At 40.4% G+C, this 20,969-nt stretch overlaps 1 protein-coding gene across 2 annotated transcripts in view; it reads right to left on the bottom strand.

Annotated features, from left to right (window-relative positions):
• dpp6a (dipeptidyl-peptidase 6a) overlaps positions 1-20,969 on the bottom strand; it is a 228,636-nt gene that overhangs the window by 63,520 nt on the left and 144,147 nt on the right. For both annotated transcript variants that reach the window (XM_085419146.1, XM_085419145.1), the window contains exon 2: positions 11,216-11,330. In XM_085419146.1, coding sequence (XP_085275272.1) covers positions 11,216-11,330 — 115 coding nt within the window. The remainder of the gene's footprint in view (positions 1-11,215; positions 11,331-20,969) is intronic.

Here is a 20,969-nt window from a genome sequence, read left to right as displayed (position 1 = left end):
TTCTTATTTCTGATTCTTTTTTAAACTCAGAAGAAAGTCAAGACTTTGTCCTGGTTTTGCTTAAATAGAACATATAACAGTCCAAGGTTCTCTGCAGTGTACCTAGAATTGTCTCTATGCAGCTTCTTTTATAAAAAGAAGGTAGAAGAACACTCCAACCCCCGACGCATGTGGCAAGGACTCCAGACCATTACAGACTACAGGACCACCAAACCCTCCCCCACATCCTCTGATGTCTCCTTCCTCAACGAGCTCAACAACTTTTATGCTCGTTTTGAGCGAGGGAACCCCACAACCACAATCAAAACAGACATAACGCCAGACCACCAACCTCTGACTCTCTCCCCCACCGATGTAGGAGCGGTGCTGAGCAGGATCAATGTCCACAAGGCTGCAGGTCCTGATGGCATCCCCGGGCGTGTTCTCAGAGCGTGTTCTGGGGAGCTTACAGGAGTGCTCACAGACATATTCAATCTGTCCTTGGCCCACGCTGTGGTACCGGCCTGCTTCAAATCCACCTCCATCGTCCCGATACCCAAAAACTCCAACCCATCTAGCCTCAATGACTACCGCCCAGTAGCACTCACCCCCATCATCACTAAGTGCTTAGAGCAGCTAGTCCTAGCACACTTCAAATCCTGTCTCCCCCCCACCCTGGGCCCCCACCAATTCGCATACCACCAGAACAGGAGCACAGAGTCTCCATCGCACTGCACTCTGTCCTCTCACACCTGGACAACAACAACACCTACGCCAGAATGCTGTTTATAGACTTCAGTTCAGCATTCAATACAATCCACCCCTCACAACTCATCAGGAAACTGACAGACCTGGGCATCAGTTCCCTCATGTGCAAATGGTTACTGGACTTCCTGACCAACCACCCCCAACATGTCCGGCTGGATAACCGCTGCTCATCTACCATCACGATGAACACCGGTGTACCACAAGGCTGTGTGATGAGCCCTTTACTCTACTCCCTCTTCACCCACGACTGCAGACCTGCTGATGGTTCCAACACCATCATTAAGTTTGCAGATGACACCACGGTGATTGGCTTCATCGTTGTCACTGATGAGGCCGCCTACAGGGAGGAGGTGGATCGTCTGGCTGAGTGGTGCGACACAAACAACCTGCTGCTTAACACCGAGAAGACCAAGGAGCTCATCGTGGACTACAGGAGGAATGCTGACCCACATCCACCCATCCACATTAAGGGGACGGCTGTGGAGCGTGTGAGCAGCTTCAAGTTCCTGGGAGTCCACATCTCCGAGGATCTCAACTGCTCCAAGCTGGTCAAGAAGGCTCACCAGCGCCTCTTCTTCTTGAGGACTCTGAGGAAGAACCACCTGTCCTCAGACATCCTGGTGAACTTCTATCGCTGCACCATCGAGAGCATCCTGACCAACTGTATAACAGTCTGGTACGGGAACTGCTCTGCCTCGGACCGGAAGGCATTGCAGAGGGTCGTGAAAACTGCCCAGCGCATCGCCGGAGCACCACTTCCTGCCATAAAGGACATCTACAGGAAGCGGTGTCTGAAAAGGGCTGGGAAAATCATCAAAGACCCCAGTCACCCATCACATGGACTCTTCACCCTCCTGCCCTCTGGGAGGCGCTACAGAACCCTCCGGACTAAGACCAACAGGTACCGGAACAGCTTCTTCCCCACAGCTGTCAGACTCCTGAACTCTGCCTCCTGACATCTGACCCACATTAAACTCATGGACTGAACATACACACACACACACACACACACACACACACACACACACACACACACACACACACACAATGGACAACTGTACCCTCAAACACACAATAATAACATGGACTGAACCACCACTCACAACCACTAGCACTTTATATAGCCTCTGTAGAAATTATCCACATATCTCACTTATCTTAACTGCACTACTGTATAGCTCTGTGTAAATAATCATTCTGTACATACGATAATTTTTAATCCTACAACTGTTTATAACCTGCATAGTTCACATTTCTGTATAGCTGTATATCTCAGATTTCTGTATAGTTTTTTTTTATTTCATATTTATATCCCGTTCATAGCCTGTACATAGCTTGTACTCACTACAGCCTGTACATACTTATAGTTATAGAATATTCATAACATACTTCATACCGTGTACATTATAACATACCATAATAGACCCATTTCTGTAATATACTTCCATATCTATATTATTGCTAATATATATTGTAATATATCTATATCATGGCTAAAGCACTTCTGGATGGATGCAAACTGCATTTCGTTGCCCTGTACCTGTGACATGTGCAATGACAATAAAGTTGAATTCTATTCTATTCTATTCTATTTTCCCTTTTAGAGTCTAATCTCAGTGGTAATTGTGAATTGTTACCTTACTTTATGGCATAACTCGTAAGGCCTGCATTGCACTGCAAACCAATATTTAATCAGCAGGGTATGAGACTCACGGGTGTGCAAAGAGAGTTTCCATGTGTTGTTAGCAAATTCCAGCAAGTAAACAAAACCTGACTTCCCAGTTTTCACCAGTCAGAGGTTTTATATTGCAAGAACACCACAATGACTTGCATCATCCACCAAACTTGTACATCAGCTGTGTGTATGTGTGTTTGTGCCCGTGTGCCATATTGTGCTGAACAGATGGACAGACTGCGACTGATCCTCAGTTCCGCCCTGATTTCATCATGGGGGACAAAAATACCTTTGAAGGCATCTGCTTGATGCTTCAGTCGAGTTTTATATTTTATCATCAGAGTCACCAGACTCTGAATATGCAGCAGGAAAACATAATAATGCACATAAGTTGAAGCCTCCTGTCAGATGGTTAAGTTAAGAGGGGATAAATATGGAATTTATAATGAGGCCTGACTGCTAGATTTACGCCATGCGCACACAGGCAGTCACTGCAAAGATGGAGGCGTACATGTGAAAGTTTACATTTAAATTTACATTTTTATATAAATGACAGTCCCTCAGAGGCAAATCCATTTTCTCTAGTAAGTATGTCTTTATCTCACTCTCACAGCGCGCTGTGATTGTTGGTGGAAATTTGTTGATAAAAGCAGCCACATCAGGGTCAGCTTAAATGAACAGTTTATATGCTAATGTTATACAACCTCTTCTCGGTACAATAGAGTGTCAGAGGGAGCTAAAATTTAAGTGCCACATTTGATTGAGTTGACTGAAACAAGTGTTTACTGTAGACAACAAAGTTAGAGAGCATAAACATCACACCCTCATTTCATAAACATGGATAAAAGGTTTTAATGATTATTCTTAATCATCCAAATTAGTACGTGCAAAACACAATGAATACAATGAACATTGTCAGCCAAATACAGGTATGCAGCATTACAAAGTATTGTTCAGCTCACTGTTTTGGTTGTACAGCCTGAAGTTTCATTAAGGTGTATTGCTTCCACAGTGTATTTTTCAGCTGCACTGGGTAGATGTTCATAGTAAAATAAATAATCTAATCATTAATTTGATTTTGAGAAGTTTAAACATGAACTTGTTTACTCCCTGATGACCTTACCTGTCATATTCATCTATGACACTGGAGCCAACCATGCAGTCTTTTACTTTTACAGTGTTTACACACCACCATTGCACCATTGTCAGACAGGTTAGTTTTACCTTAACTGATGATGTGTTGCTACAGTGGTAATCTTGTTCATACCAGAGTACATCAGGCTCAGACATTTGGAGGATGTGCTTGGCTGAGGAGCTAATGGTGCAAAGCTACCATCTGCAGGATCGGGACTGATCACTTTTATGTCAGTCCTGAATTCATAGCATGATAGCTTGCCAGTGAAGAGGAGCTTTCATGACTGGGTTTGAGGGCAGCCGGTTGATGATTGCCTGTATCCAAACTTGGATTTACTGCATGCTTATGTAGAACCTGTTGCTAATTACCTTGTAAAACACAGCTATTAACATGTGCTAAAAGGAGATGGCAGATGGATTTGAGGCAGAATATTAATCACCACAATGTGATAAATTTTTCATTTTCATTTTATTGAACTGTGGGAAAAAAGTTGTACATGAATACAAATTAGAAACAGCATTGGGCGTTATGCTTTTTGTAAGACTGGATATTGTTTGGTTGATGAAGGCAAAATCTTTCATTAAGGTGTAACAGGCAAACGAATAAAGTCTCTCACCAGCGATTTAGATTAGTTAACAATTTTTTAGAAGCTGTCTGGTTCTCAGACAAAATTTCCTTTTTCTCATGGATTTTAGTGTATGATATAACAATTTCATATCTAAATGTCTACAATTTACAAGCTATTTATTCATAGTACACCCATCTTTGCATCTATTTATCTTATGGTATAATAATATTGCACCGTTTTTCATTATCTAACAATTTAGAATTCAGAAGAAGGTCTATATAGAGAAGAAGGATTACATTAGAATCACAGCAGTGTTATTTCACCTTGATTCACAAAAATCTATACTGAATCTATAAAGAGCACAACAAGCAAGACCAGCTCCAGATGTTCTATCATGTTGTGATATAACAAAGAAACAATAACGAAGCTAAATTAAACTAAAAAAATACATTTTTATACGAATCTGAGTCATTTTTCCAAAATTCCGGGGTCAAGATGTACTTTAGTCATTTCTGGTTTTAACTTTTTTGGTCTTACAGTAGTAGCAGAATTTAACAAATTTAAGTATCATTCTCAGTTCGGTTAGTTGATACAGCACCAAAGTGTGTGAATGTGTGTGTGAATGGGTGGATGACTGGATATGTAAAGCGCTTTGGGGTCCTTAGGGACTAGTAAAGCGCTATATAAATACAGGCCATTTACCATTTAATACAATTGCTGAGATTTTTAGGTATCTATATTATGTTAGAATAATGTATAAATGACAGAAACAGTATGAAGTCTGTATTTGATTTTATCACAGTCATATAAAATCATTAACTCTTGATCAAATACAGTATGTGAGCAAAATATTACTGAATGCCACTGAAGCATCAACCCTTGTTGTTTCCTGTTAGGGTATAATTTGAGACTTGGTTTCATGCAATAATCTGTGTGACTGCTCGCTTTCAGCTGCACCAAATTAACGTTGCATGCGATCCTCCCACAGTTTCAGCTAGCTGTCACAGCTGTCAGTCAGCCAGACATCCCTCAGTCTGTAGAATACCCAGATGCCAATAGTGAACATCTGACCTAGTTGTACTGACGTAGGAAACAGAGCAGCCTCTTAGTAATACGAAGCCATCAGTTAAAGGAGATGAAGCTTGTCAGAAGAGGAAACAGAAGAATTCCAAAACTCTGTGCGTGTGCTGAATGTTTGTGCATGTGTGTGTCTGTGTGACTCAAGTGGTTGTCAGGTGCAGTTAGAAACTGGTTGCCCTGTCTGAAAGGGAAACATCCATCAACCAACCCTCCTAAGTGAGAGGAAACAAAATGCTATCTCATAACTCCAGACCTGCCATGTTACAGTTTACAACTCAGCGGGGTATGATTGCTCCCAAAATCCAAAACAAATTGTTCTGAATGAAGACTGTATTTAGTATTTTAACAGGACAATCGTCCCTAAAGCATTTTAAGAGCGCTAAAAGAATGTCAGTGATGAATCTTGAACCCGTGGGTTTATTTAAACCACATCAAAACATCTTTTTACTAAATGTTCTAATCTTTAATTAATCCGTTAAAGTCTTATTTTCTTAAAAGAATTAGCAAAATTCATTGTTTGAAATGCTGTTGCTTAGTCCGGATTCTGGTAATGTAATCTGTCTTTATTTTCAACATCCATCATTGTCTATGTGGTGTTATTTTTTTCCCCCCTTCGCGAGTGTAGCAAGTTTCTTTTTCATTTACAAAAAGGGAGCTTTTTATGTTTAAATGAGAGACAACTGCCTTGATAGGATTTCATTTTTCCAGTGTAAATTCTTCCTACTGAAACAGATGGAGCAGGATTTAAACTGGTAGTTTTTATCTTTGTAACTGAGAATCAAGGCTTTCTTACAATGCCAACAATTTTGTTTTCAGTCATGGAGGAAGGGATTTATCTTAAGATGGAGAGAACAATTTCTCTACAGACAGAAGCCTGAATAGACCGCAGTGCCATCTATAATGGAATACCAGTGCACCTTTGGAGATCATCATCAGCAGTGTGTAAAATAGGGGGGGAAAGCTATTTGTGAGCCTGGAGGTCTGGGACCTGATTAACCTGAGTCATCAACCAGAGGGCAGCAGGTCAAACAGGTGGTGGGCAGGGTGCAAGGGGTCACCTGTGATGGCCCTGGTTTTCCTGAGACAGGAGGATCTGGCGATGGCCTCCAGGGGTAGCAGAGGGCAGCCAATGATTTTATGGGGGTATTGCTAATTACCCTCTGTGTACCAAACACCCAGGCAGTAGGAGAGCACGCTCCCCACTGAGAATTGGTAGAAGTCCAGCAGCAGCTTCTGGTCCAGGTTATTGTTCCCAAGGACACAGAGGAAGTACAACTACTGATGGGCCTTCTTAACATTTGTGTTGTGGGTCCAGGTAAGATCAGCAAAGATATGGGTGCCCAGAAACCTGAGGGTGGAGACAGATTCCACCTGTTCTCTGATTATAATGAGTACATGTAGTTCTTTTCTTTTAAGTACATTCAGCTTCAGGTTGTTTTCTCAGCACCAGCGGGACACAATCTCTACCTCTGCTCTGTATGCTGCGTTATCTCCAGAGATGAGCCCAACCACTGTGGTGTCATCGGCACACTTGGTTGAGTGGGTTGGTGTACAGTCATATGTATACAGGGGGTATGGTAGGGGGCCGAGTCGGACTGATTGAGGGGGGTTGGTTAGCAAGCTTGACATGTTGTGCAAAGCTGTGCAGAAATTAAAAAATATAAAAAAAAAGAGCTTGAAAGAGTTCAATGTTGACTTTTCAGCATTATTTAATTTATATTGTAAGGTAGACCCTACAATAATACATTGAGAGAAAAACCCAACAATCATATGACCCCCTACGAGCAAGCACTTTGGTGACAGTGGGAAGGAAAAATTCCCTTTTAACAGGAAGAAACCTCCAACAGGACCAGGCTCAGGGACGGGCAGCTATCTGCCACGACGGGTTGGGGCAAGAACCCCATAATAATTAGGACTAATATTCCTGATTATTAGCAGATATCTTGGCAATCGTGATGATTCACGACCAGCAGAAGCACTTATATATGCTTGGATGGTGGTATATTATGGTGTATAAGAGTATTTAGGAATAGTGAAAGTATGACTTTCATCTGCTCTTTGCTCTTATCGGTTTGTTGGTGGGGTCAAGATCAACCAACCGATTCACGGGGCTTGAAGCATCATTGGCCAGAGTCTGAAGGCGTTTGAGTCCGTGAGGGACATGGGGTCACTGAACAAACTGCTCTCCATCATGGATGACCCATGTCACCCACTCCATTTTAAACTAGTGAGGCAGCAGAGTTCATTCTCCCTCAGACTTATTCAACCCTGCTGCCATAAAAAATGCTTCAGAAAGTCATTCCTATCGTTCTCTTTGAAAGTGTACAGTTACTCTTCCTTCTCTGACAGATGAACACACCTGACAGGTATAAGATTTCCCACACAGAAATGTGTGTGTATTATACCCTCGTACAGCTGTTTCTTAGATTTATAGCATACACTTTATTTGTTAATGCATTTGCACTACTCTGTCTCAGTCTCTCTCCATTTCAGTTTCAGTCTTATTTTTATTTTCATCTTTAACTTAACCTCATTTTTATTTTCTTTTTTTTTTATATGTAAAATTTTACAGCACAAGGCCATCACTATGTCATGGTCCCCGTGCCTGCTCGGCTGGCCCTGTGTGGCTACATGTTATGTTTTGTCTTTTCTCTCTCTCCTCTCTCTCTGCTCGCTGCCTGGGCGGAGCTCATTGTGAGCTCCCGGCCTCCAGCACCTGTAGGCAATCACCTGTGGCTCCTCACCTTGTTTGCTCCCGCTACTTAAGGCAGTGACTGAGAGCACCTCGCCGCTGGACTATTGAATAACGCTCGTCAGTGCTACTTTAGCCTCAGCCAGTTTTGAGCTCTGTCCGTGAAAGTTCCGTGCTAACCCTTGTTCTCTGTATGCAGATTTCTCGTGTTTGGTTTGGAGACTCTGGACGCTTTTCCCGACCCCGCTCTGCACCCCTGGGAACCCTGGCCCCCTTCTCCTTCACCTGTATATAGTGCACCTGGAGTGTGAGTGTGTAAATAAACCTGTTTTTCTGAGATTTCAGTCTGCGCCGAGTCCTCCCTGCTCCTCCGTGACACACTATGCACCTGTGGCACTTTTACTAGTTTGTTTAATTACTGGAAATTGTACTGTTTTTAATCTTTATCCTGCTGCTATAACAAAATAATTTCCTCTGTGGGATCAAGTATCTACCTACCTATCTATGATTTTCTTAAAAAAGAAAACCATCAAACTATTTTGTGAAATAGGTAGAATGGGTGGGATGTGGTGATCTTAAAAATATAAAGGAAAATGATGGTGCATTAGTAAAGCAGTTGGTTAAAGTTAGTGACAAAATAAGCTATTTCTTGGAGAGGCTAAATCTAAAAATGTTGTTTAACTTGCCTGTTTGTTTTTTTTTAAACTAAAAATGACAGGAGTTCATAGCCACTCTTCATCATCAAGGTTTTCTTTTTGTATGTGATGAATCTTTTTAAAACTGCAATGTAACTCCACATCTCATTGTACAAGATGGGTAGGTAAGAGAAAGGTTATATGTGAAAAGTGATAAATCACTTGTTTACTTGCTAATGCTAGCTGTTTCTACAAATGCATAGATCCTAACAGCAAGGTTTATCTTAGCCACAATCTGCATGTGCAAAAACAAACAAAACAAAACTAGTCTCACAGCTTGATAAGGCCCATCCATTTTAAATGTGACACCAGACAAACCCATAAGATTAATAGATTCACAGTTTACACGTATCCTTTAATTAACTACCAAAAAAGTGAGAAGCTTTATAACAGAATGCCATTTGACATGAGAGTGATTTCTTTACTACTTTAACTTGGGTTGGAATTAAACAATATTTAGAATTCATGTGACAAGCACCACTGTGTGACGATAACTGCTAAAGAGTAGTAAAATAGTGATTGCCAAACAGTATCTTTGCTTTTAAATGCCCAGCCCTCGTGGAGATGCTGCACGGCACAACAAGAATGTAAAGGCTGCTACCCTAATCGGGGTGGCAGTTCCTATAAAACTGGAAAAGTGCCTGTAAAATGACAAATAAGACATTGATCGTTAGGGGATCATTGTGTGCACGTTTGTTCTGATTCCTGTGAATTGTGGAGAGGCAGCAATGGATGCCACACCAAGGTCATTGATCTTTTGCCCAAATTAGGTCAAAACAGCACCAGAGGACAGTGTATATTGGGAAACAGCTGAGCACATGGAGTTATGAAGATGGTGAGTGGAAGTTGGAAATGAAGTTTAACTAGTGAACACACACACACAGCATTAGTACAAGGTTAAAATTTTACGGACTATTTGTTGGCTAAATGCAATCTCCATAGGTCCTTTGGCAGACTGCCTGGATTTTTCCAAAAGCAAAACTTACTCTTTTGAGATTTCTGATTTTGTAAACATAATTCACAGAGACCTTTAGAGGTCCTTATACTCTGAGTCAGTCTAGCCATTTACTCAGCTTTGGGGCTTTAAACTAAGCACACATAAGCTTTTCAGAATTTACAGGCATACAAATGGTATCAAAAGCATCTAACACAACTAAGGTACCTAACACAAACTGCATCTGTGCTTACTCTTTGAAAGACTAATCACTCAAACCTTACAAAAAATTATTTTCAGGGAATTTGCTGCTTTTTTTTTTGACAAACATCCCAGTTCAAAGAGTATCTCCAAACTTTTTTCTAACTCTCCAAGTAGATAAAATATTTGACTTTGAAAAATCCAGCCATTCAATTAATTGCGCATGGTGAATACTAGTATCTCAAAGAGCAAAATAAACTGTCTTTGAAGCTCAACTCAGTTGCTCATGACATCCAATTAGAACGCACAAACTTGCAGAATTGGATTTCATGAGGTCACAACATATTTTAATATCCAAAGGTTTCTAAAATCTGCTTACCTAAGTAGTTTAATGTCTGTTTGAGACCAAAACGAGGGAGAAACGATTGCATGTGTCAAGCCTTGCAGCAGAGCAGTAGTTCTGCTTGAACACACAAAAATCAACACAGGGAGGGTCAGATTAGGACAAAGTACAAGCTGGAGACACCACCTGCCTGGTGTCCACTTTCTGCCCGACTCCTGTTGGCCTGACGTGTTTTGTACTGCCACATAAAGCAGCTCAATTTAATCCAAATCCACAACAAATGCCCCAGGACAGGAAGAGACTGCAGCCAGGAGGTGACAAGGAGGTTTAGGTCATGCTGATTTGACACCTGCCGTCGAGCCGCAGTCTACCCCGGTGATATTTTTGCTCTTACATCGGTGTACATCTCTAAGAACACTACAGAAAAAAACAACACTGAATTTCTTTAGTAAAGGTTGACCCCACTCTGGGCTGTGGACATTAGCTACAATTCCCTGTGACAGAAAAATCACAAACAAGTGCACAGTGATTACTGTCTTTGGAGCTGAATTATAGTTCACACACACTACCAGTTGTATTGACAGATTTGACTCTGGCAGTGCATAAAAGCACGTCAAGCAGCTTTATGAGCCTGACCATAAACAGATGGTCTATTGATTTAACTTTAATCAAAATTTCCAAACAGAAATCCTGAAGGTCATCCCGAAATTGAAACTGCCTTAAAATAACCAAGGGGGAAAAAACGGCATTCAAAGTGTGTGTGTGTGTGTGTGTGTGTGTGTGTGTGTGTGTGTGTGTGTGTGTGTGTGTGTGCAACATTATAAAGACATATGGCAACTATGTTTAGGAAGAAAGCAATGTTGCGTAAACTGACTTCAATTAGGTTTCCTGACCTTCACTAAATGTAGCCTTTACAGCAAGAGTGCCCATGTGGATGCTAAGGGCGAGTGACACTGCAAACTCGGCATGAAAGCCTGGAGCACACAAGGACTGAGATACTGACACTCACACTTTATTCTTTGCATTGTTCGTGGTGAGATTGATTGTGAAAGCTTAATGAGCATGTTGGTGCATAATAATAGCCTTGTAAACACAGGGATGTGAAGTGTATGGTGTCCCTCCCCCTTCCATCCTGCGCCGTGTACCTGGTGTCAACAGGATGACGGAGGTGACGATCAGCGAACAGATGACCAGAATGACAAGAAGGGCGATCGCTATTCCCTTCCAGTTCCTCTGCGGAGGGTTACTGCCCACCAGCTCCTACAGAGACAGACAGAGAGAATAAATGGTCAGGATAAAGACTATTCTGGGAGGGATTCAGAGCACAGTTTATCAACACAGGTTGGGAACATAACAAAAGTAAAAATCAAAAAGAACAGTATGAGAAAGAAGGAAACACTAGATAAGAAGCACCTAGGAAAGAAAGGAATCAGAGAAGTATAAAAGGCAAAGTCGCGGAAATAAAGGATAGGGGTGGTAGTCAAGGACGAATGTGAGTCAGTGAGTCGCAGCCTCTCGGATCTCAAGGAGAGCCGCAGCAGCAACAGCAGCAGGAGGAAGAGGAGGGGGGAGAATTCTTAATGAGCCGAGCATCAGCGGCCATCACGCGCAAACGAATGTGACAGATAAAAATGGAGCCCATGACACGTTGGCGAATTGCATGCTCGACAAAAGCACGGAGAGAAGCTTTGGGGTTGGGAAAAGGAGTCTGAGTTATGAGGAACCTTGAGGTAATTTTTCCCTTTTTTCACCTTCTCCGTTTTGTTTGACCTACAAATCCAGAAACAAAGATATTTTTAATGCTACTGAACTGAGTGAAAGCCAAATTCTAAGGAATTACTATGGCTCCATATAAAGTATCACTGCAGGATATAAAAAGGAAATAACACAGGCAAAGCTGCTCTAGGCTTTGTGTCCTTGCCCAGATGCAATAATGAGCAAACCATGTGAAATTCATTTGACACATAGTCATGTGCAGCAGGTAGCCACATACAGCAAAAAAATAATAATAACAGAAACAGAAGAGGACCAGCCACACATCTCTGTGAGAAAGAACAACCCTAGCCTGACCATCACTCGCTGTCTGAACGTAGAACTTTCGATCCGTGATGCTGTTAAACACGGCAGTTATTTTCAGATATTTATTGACTCTTTCCACACATTTTTCTCTCAAATCCAAGAGTCTGCCGTCCATCTCAATAAATGGACCAAGGGTCACCTCTTTTCCCATCTGAAGATTTGCAGAGATGTGGGTAAAAGAGGGGCAGTGGACTGCAGATGAACCCTCCTCAGAAAGGCAGAAAATGAAGCTCGAAGTCTGTCATCAAAGCAGACTGCTTTTTTGGTCTGACCAGTAGGAATATACTGCATCTGACTATTAATTTATTTATTTAGTTGGCTGACAGAAGATTGTGCTGTTGCATTTTGAGATTATTTCTTGTTAAATATTGAAGTTGGCAGGCCTGGCCGAATGACGCTGTGTGAAAGAGGGATTTATTTCTGGCATGTTAAAAATAGCAATTATCACTTTGTATTGCTACCTTTGATTGCATCCCATGTGTCTACAAAAGAAAGCACGAGACTGAGAATACTGCTCAACTTTATTTATTCAATTTTAATAAAGAGGTTAACATATTCTCGTGCAGTGCTTCAAGGTCAATTTTTTTTTGTAAACTCATTCTTACTCTATAAAAGCCCACTGTGGGGAAAATGCAACCGTTTTAACCACCAATACCAATACACATTCCAGGAATCAGGATCCAGGAATGTGTTTCAGGAAGCACGTTCTCGGCATGATCAGCAGATCATGAGTGGATCACTAACTAAAAATAAACTACATTGTTCTGATACATTGCCGGAGCAATCTTTGAACAGTACAGCTTTTCCCAGACTAGCATCCTTGAATTAAGTGCCACATGGCATAAACTACACAAATCCATGCCTAATTAGCATAACATACTCTCAACCTCCTGTTTTTTAAATTTTGTATTTTTCCCCCTTCCCCATTAATATATATATACATTTTTTAGAAAGCCGAGGTCAGTTTCCTGAGCCCGATAACTGCCATACCTGTAAAATAAAGAATGAATAAATTGAATCTGTCTGGCAAAATGAATCAGGCTTAAGGATCTGAAAAGCAACACTTCATGCTACAATCTAAAGAAACAAAGTCATTGACATCTACAAGGTTGCAAACCGATTTCTAAGGCTTTGGTACTGCTGCAAACCATGGTGAGAGACATTAACCACAAATGGAGAAAACTTTAAACAGTGATGATCCTTCCTAAGATTGACTGACCCATCCACTAGGTGACAAAAGAATCTAGAGGAGCATCTAAAGAACTATAAGCCTTCATTTCCTTCATTTCAACTGAGTGTTCCTGATTTAACAATGAAAAGATAAAAACCACTGCTAACCAATAAGACTTTTGAGAAAAAAATTTCTGTGGACTGACAAAACAGGAGTTAAACATTTTTAGAAGGTTTACATCTGGCATAATGCTAACACAGTATTTTATGTGATGAACATATCAACAGTCAGTCATGGTAGTGGTATGGTGAAATGGACTGCTGAGCTGCCTCACACCCTGATTATATCAAACTATGAATTCTGCTCAAGTAAATCCTGAAGAAGAATGTCTGGCCATCAGCTCGTGCCCTGAAGCTCAAACTATGCAGCAGGACAATGTCCCAAAACACACCAGCAAGTCCAACTCTGAGTGGCTCATTGGCTTAGTCAAAGTAAGTACTTAACTCTGATTTAGATGGTTCGACATGGCCTTAAACAGGCCAATTATGCTCAAAAATCATTCAGTTTGGTCAAATTAAAAATTAATTCTATAAGGAAGATTTGGGGAAAGAAAATGCTCCATAGTAATGTGAAAGACTCATTGCCAGTTAACATTAATTCTAGATTGCAGTTCTTGCTGCCAAGGTTGGCACAACCAGTTGCTAAGTTTTGGCAAGATTTTTTCACACTGGACCAGGTAGGCTTTGATCATGTTTTTTCCCTTACTTGAAATAAATGAAATGATCATTTAAAAAATGTAAATTTAAAAATGTCCTTGGGTTATCTTTGCCTAGTATAAAAATCTCTTTAATGATATGAACTATTTAAGTGTGACACATTTTGTCTGTTACATTTTGTGTGAACTCATACATGTTGGAGAAAGAAACTAAGGCAATTCAGAAATTAAAGCATCTGAAAAGAAAAAAAAAACATATGGGTGAATGACTTTTAAGCCCAAGTTTTCACACATCAGCACTGAATAGTGTGGCTAGCACATAGAAAGACCAGTGCCAAAACCACAGCCAAAAGGGACTCTGCAGGAAGGGTCCAAAGCCCAAAGCTACTGATGGAGGATTAATAAGTTCTTAATTAGTTTATAGAGGATAAAAGAGGGAAGCAGAGCATGTGCTTTGGGCACCTGTGGCTGCAGCCTTAATGAATACATGCGAAAGGCTTTAATGAAGCTGAATGGCTGAGCTATGAAAAAAAACCTTTTAGTGACCTCGTTCCCACCTTAATTGAAAAGAGCCCAAGACATCATTAGCCTGCAGATAAGAGCAATCAGAGCTATTTACCACACTTCCCATTACCCACATTCATTAAAACAAGGAACCAGTTAGTTAGCTGCATGGCCAATTGATGGTCACAAGGAAGAACACCTCAAGCAGATTCAAGTAAAAAAGTTCTTAAAGCTTTAAACTTCCCACACTACCCACATAACATTTATGCTCTGCTAATGTTATGTCTATCAGGTCTTATAGTTTGTATTAATTTAGTGAGATTAAACATAGAGGATATAGATTTAAGAAATTGAAAATGACTAACTTTTGGTTGCTGGATTGACTACTAACCACCAATCATCATGGTAAATTGAAGTTCTGGATCTGCCTACTCTGCAGGAACTACCACAAAGGTGGTTTAAGATACTTTAAAGGTCTGTAGTTGACAATAAAATGAATGCTGAGATTGAAGAATAATAACTAACACAATAAAGAGTTAACCGTTATAGCTTTCATGTATGCATGTAAGACATGTCTTGAAATCAAGAAAGAATAAATGACATTTCAAGCTCCAGTCACCTATGCCAAAGATTCACTATTTACAGTAGAAATTCACAGACATTTGGAGTGCTTATAGAATCTGAGCAGCAACAGAGCTTCTGCATTAGAGAAGCAGCAGCGAAACGGTAGGGTGACAGATGAAAGCTGATCGTCTAATGTAGACACAACTTCAGCGAATCTGTGGTGCGACAAAGGTGACTGGAAGCTTTTTTTCTTTCAACAAACAGAACCAACAAACATGCCCAGCCATGAGCTCAGTTGGTTTTGTTGTGGAGAGATTATTTCAGATATCCAGCGATGAGCATAATGCTGTGGGCTGCGAGCTGACAGTCTACAGTGTGATTTATTTTGTCTAATTCAGCGCTGAGCCATCTCTCTGGAACAATCTATTTTTTCAGCAGAAATGAAAATCCTATTGGAGATTTTACAAGAGTGGCACAAAGCCCACTGCTGATTTTTGTGGTCGATACAGCATGTGACTGAGTACGATTTACAATACGGTGACAAAATTGAAGGAAAATTGCTCTATAGAGTGCAACCACTCACATGCAATAATGGAATGTAAAGCGAACACAGCAGAGCCCTCAATCTGTGTAATGCACATTAAAGGAAAAGACAAATCCTCATGCATTGCTAAGTAATAACTGTTTATGTGTTATATGCAAATGGTTCGGCAGTGTAGATAAAGCAATCTAAAGCTGGGGATGATTCCATCACAGCATTAACAGCTTTATCTATGTGACTGTAAGCATTTACAGAAATCCAGCCCGGAGGGCAACCTAACCTGAAGTGGATCGCTTTGCTGAAAGGGCTACGGCATGACTCACTCTCTGTAGCTCTGTAGCCAAAGCGATTTGGAAAAGGTAAAGGGCTTATCTAAATGTCCATGCAGTTCTGTTATCTCTTCTACAAGGATCAGTACAGCTGCTGCTCAGAGAAGCATCAAATGTCACAGTGTATCTTTAACCAATAACTCATTTTCATGTGTAAAGTTTATATTCAAACTCACTCAACCTTTCCAAGTGTGATGTTAGGAAAAGTTTTATCAAGTTTTATCACCATGTCAACTTTAGTCCAAGTCCAAGATTGACAGTCAGTGTTTGTATCTTCACCACTGTCAAGATTAAGTAAGTTCAGCAAGCTGTCCAGTAACAGCAAATGTTCACTACTAGTCCGACAGCACAAGCTAAGAGCCAAAACAGGAATCTTGAAGCATGCAGCAGCCGAAATAACTGTTACAATGACTAATGACTCAACCAGTATTTCCATATAGATCAACATACCTATGGGAATGACATTGAAAACTATGCATCAATGAGAGCAAAATCTTGCTAGCAAAGCTAACTGTGAGAATGCAGTATTCTTGTATTGAACTGGAACTTGCTTGGGGTGAAGCAGAGTAATAATCAAAGAACACATGATTAAGCCAAAAAGAGCAAGGACAGAAACCTCACTGGGAATTTGTGTCAATTTTTTTTTGCTCTTTCTGTGCTCAGAGGGAATAATGGTAATCACTTATTCAGGGTGCAGACACAGGACAAAACCTTGTCTAACCTTCCCGATCAGGCCTCTGTGATCTGTAATTATCATAATGATTGGACTAATTACCTAGGCCTTATGTGCTAAAGTAATAGCGAGAAGAGTGGGGGAGAGAGATGAGGTATAAAATGCACAGCAAGGAGAAAGGCATCAGAGCTTGCAGGAAAAGTAAATAAATAAAATGTTGGGAGGTACAGGAGAGAGTTCACTGACAGGAAAGCTTGAAGCGTGACCAAAACATGACAGAGAGACGCTGTGGATGGATCCAGGTCCAAACTCGAATAAAAACAGATTCCTGATGTGTTCTAGTCCTCTGTAACTGTCATGTTTGAATCGGCAGAGCATGCACAGACATTATGAGTTTTGAGTCAACCCCGACAGTGCATAACACAACACTATGTCAGTGTTCCTTGAAGTAAACAAACGGAAAAATCGACATAGCTTTTGAGCAGTCACAAAATGAACAACTATTTGATTTGAAGTATGCTTGAAAAGGCAAAATAAGATACATTTAGCTGCTTTTCCTTCAATTTTTTCTCACTACTGAAAGTAGTGGTATGCAATTTGAAGTCCTAAACCTTCAGGACCACTGACGAGGCAGGTCAAGTGGGGGTATCCTTAATAGTCTTGTTTTATAAAAATTAACTGCATAAACGAACTTTGAACCACACAAAGCTAATTTAGTGGCTCCTACAATAAAAATGTACTCAGCTGGAAATGAAAATAATGGCTCCTATCTTTGGATGAAGAGCTCTTTAGTCACAAGACATCAACTTCCGTTGAGCTCATTTGAGTTTTACAACAAACCTGACTTATTTTAAGAGGACCTTTCAGGTTAGTTTCCATATTGACTTTTTAGAAACATTGAAAGTGTTGACAAAGTAACAGTCATAATGCCCAAACCAGCAATCATCTAAGAAAGAACAGACCATTAAAAATGTTCTAAATAATGAGAAATTGCTCAATTCATTTGATGCTATGTCAGACGAGACGATTTGGCTCATCTCCTTTTGCTGCTTTAATAGCTCTAACTATATTGTGTTGGGCATGGCTACATGTATTCTCCCTCAGGACAAAATGATAATGCCTCCAGCATTAGTGACAGTATAGTTAATTAATTCTGATTCTGAACAAACACAGTGATGTGCAGGAGTGTATCTGTCAACCAAAGTCTTGTGTACTGCTATTGCTGCATGCACAGTTTCTGTATTTTAATTCAGATGTTTATTGCAACACACATCATCTTCCAGCATAAATCTTAGATCACTTATAACACCATGGGAAAAGGAGTTCTTGAGTCCCTTTGAGCCCTTGTACAGACAGTCTTAGAGATGGTTGTGGCTAAAACCTAAAAGTACAGGATGATGCTGTCATGAGTTAATCAGGATTGAGACAGTCAGCACTTAGCTTATATGGAGACTGTATCCAGGTGTCTGTATCCACGTAATGCAATTCACATGAAATTTGAGAATTTCACTCACTAAAACAGAAGTGCAGACTTCCTGGAAAGACTATCACTCAAATTAACCTCAAGACCATTGCTCAGATAATTGGACTGAAAATGCTGTAATGCCTTCTTTAAGTTCTTTTGCATTCCCTTAGTCCACTTTGGGGAACATAACATTGGGGGTTTGCCCAGGATTTAACCAAAAAATGAAAGAAAAAAAAATTGTCTAAATGTTCCAGTTTGCCTTGATGCATTTAAAAAAAAATAAAATAAAACGACACAGTCAGAAGGTACCATAAATTAGCTGGGGGGATGTATAGCATGCCAACAATCTGTCATTTACATCAGACACAGTCCAAAGAATGCATAATATTGAGCCTAAACACAATATAAATAAGTGAGCTATTCACATCTATATAGTTGTCACAGCGAACAAGGTGAGAAATTAGCTGAAAAGATCGAAACATAAACAAAAATAAAAAGTTTCTAGTCTTTTATAAAATGATTCTTTCTACAGTAAAGTTAGTCAGGTCGTGCAGTGACAGCAGGGCGGACAGGAAACATGTTTGGCTTTGATTAAATAAAACTGCAGCACAAGTTATGTGCCACAGCTTTGACTGCAAGTGATGGAGATTAGGGTCAGAAAGCACAGAAAGAAATGGATTAGATTAGGTCATATAATGACATGCACTAATAAAACCATATAATCGCATAATGCAGCACAAAGTAAAGGACATTAATGCAGATTATTTTGTAATATTTACTTGCTTTATGATTATTAGGTAGTTGTTTCAATTTATTTTACAAACCTAATTTTTTTCATGCAAACAAAGACTAATAGGTGTCATTTCAGACCAGTTTCATAGTGCAGAGGCATGATTTAAACTTCAAACAGAGGGATTTTGAATCTCTCCTCCTTTCATCTTCCTCAAGCGGACTTCATTTTCAACTGTCTAGCATGTGTGTGTGTGTGTATGTTCTTCTTGAGTTTCTTCCGCCTGGCTTGTTTGATTTGCGAGTGAATCTCTTCCAGTCCATTAAAGAGATGCTGGGAGGGCGCCACTGCCAGCTGACCTCTCTCTGCAGAGTTTGCTTTAAATCACATCTCTGTAGAATAACACAGAAACACACTGCCGCAGGACGAGTCAGTGTATATGACATAGGGCTGCCATAAAAATTTGAAAATACATAGAATGTATATATAAGATCGGTTCAGTCTCCATGACGGTACCTGTGGTTTTGTGAAGGTATATTCTCAAGCTTCAACTTCAGCATTTTGGCCTGACCATATTTAGACAAGAGGTTAAGAATGCTAATTTATCAGCTAATGCACAGATATTTCAATAAAACATGGATACCTGCCACATACACTCTTAACAGCTGTTAAGAAAAGGTAATTTGCCATATAGACTAAAACCTTTTCTGAACCAAACTGTAAATATGTTGCTCAGCTGTATAGTTGGTTATGTCAATGATTGATTTGTTTATGAAGTGGCCAAGGGCACCTACACATTGGCTTCATTTAAAAAGGAACCTGAACACTCCTCATTTGAAATTTCATTTAGTTCGCCAACCATACCCTGGAACTCGTACACGTGTTTTAAAATATGATTTCTGCTGCAGCCATAGACAAAATGTCCTTTTAACATGCAAGCGCACATTCTGAAGAAGAAGCAATTACTCGCATCTATTCTGTAATATTTTCCTCATCGCCATGGAAACAGAGTACGAGTGAATCAGGTTATTATCCCTATAGCTAAAGCTCCTCTGCATAGTATACACACATCATGATATGGCTAAACAAGTGATGAGGCACACACATGAGGGAATAGCCCTTCTTGCTTGCCTCTCATATATAATGCATGAGGGCAAAAGTCTATTTGTCAGTCTCAACGCACGTCTTCTTTAGGAAACAAGAACAGCAAAGAACACAAGCAGAGTTTCTCCTCATTTCATCACTTTTTCCTGTGGCAGCATGTGTCTACAGATCTGTCAGGGGAGGCAAAATGTACCTGCCGAATGAAAAGGTTTACCTTCATCTCTTAACTTCAGCAGTGCCACAAGTACATGTTAAAGATAAATGAATTTCAGTGGAGGAAAAATAAAAGTCTGGCCTGACTATTCTAATAGTAGAACATTGGGCATTGTGGTCATTCTTCCAAAATTCTATGTTACTACTGCTTTAATGACTGATGCCTATTCAAAGCTACCCCTGGGAAATGTTCCAGCATAACATTAGCTAAGTATGTGAAGGAAGCTGTACCCTTGCATGCAAATGTGTGATGTGCTGACTCCAAACCTTCTGAGGTAAATTGGATCTGTATGGATTATGAGTGACAAACTCCGAAATAAGGCGTGTAGCTGACATTTGTTCCATTATCTGTATTTTGTTACTACATTTGAGACAGCAAGCCTCATGTGTTAAATAAAAGCAAATCCCAGTTAATGTGTATTCAGAACATGTTACTGCTATAAGGAGTTTATTTTTTTTATAAATCATTGATTACCGTAATTGTCGGGCTATAAGCCGCTACTTTTTGCACAAGCTTTGAACCCTGCGGCTTTTAGTCAGGTGCGGCTTTTCTATGGATTGTCCATGATTTTTGTGATATCGTAAGAGGATTTGTTTTGTTTGTTCCGCTGTTGTACGGCACTACGTTGCCTGGTGGAAGGATCGGGGTTCAAGAGTGGTATGTTGGTCACATGTCCGTCCGCCAGGCAACGTAGTGCCATACGAAGTAGCGTGAAAAACAAACAGCGTGGAAAAGTGTGAAAACATCCACGATCACCAATGGATTTCGAAGGGCTGGACTGCTGCACGATGGAGAGGAGGACACCGCCAC

Source organism: Rhamphochromis longiceps, linkage group LG9, assembly GCF_057381845.1.
Source record: "Rhamphochromis longiceps isolate RC_006_pf linkage group LG9, R_longiceps_female_GT1.1, whole genome shotgun sequence".
NCBI lineage: Eukaryota > Metazoa > Chordata > Actinopteri > Cichliformes > Cichlidae > Rhamphochromis > Rhamphochromis longiceps.
The sequence above is the reverse complement of the archived record's forward strand: the minus strand, read 5'-3'. Positions and strand labels throughout refer to the sequence as shown.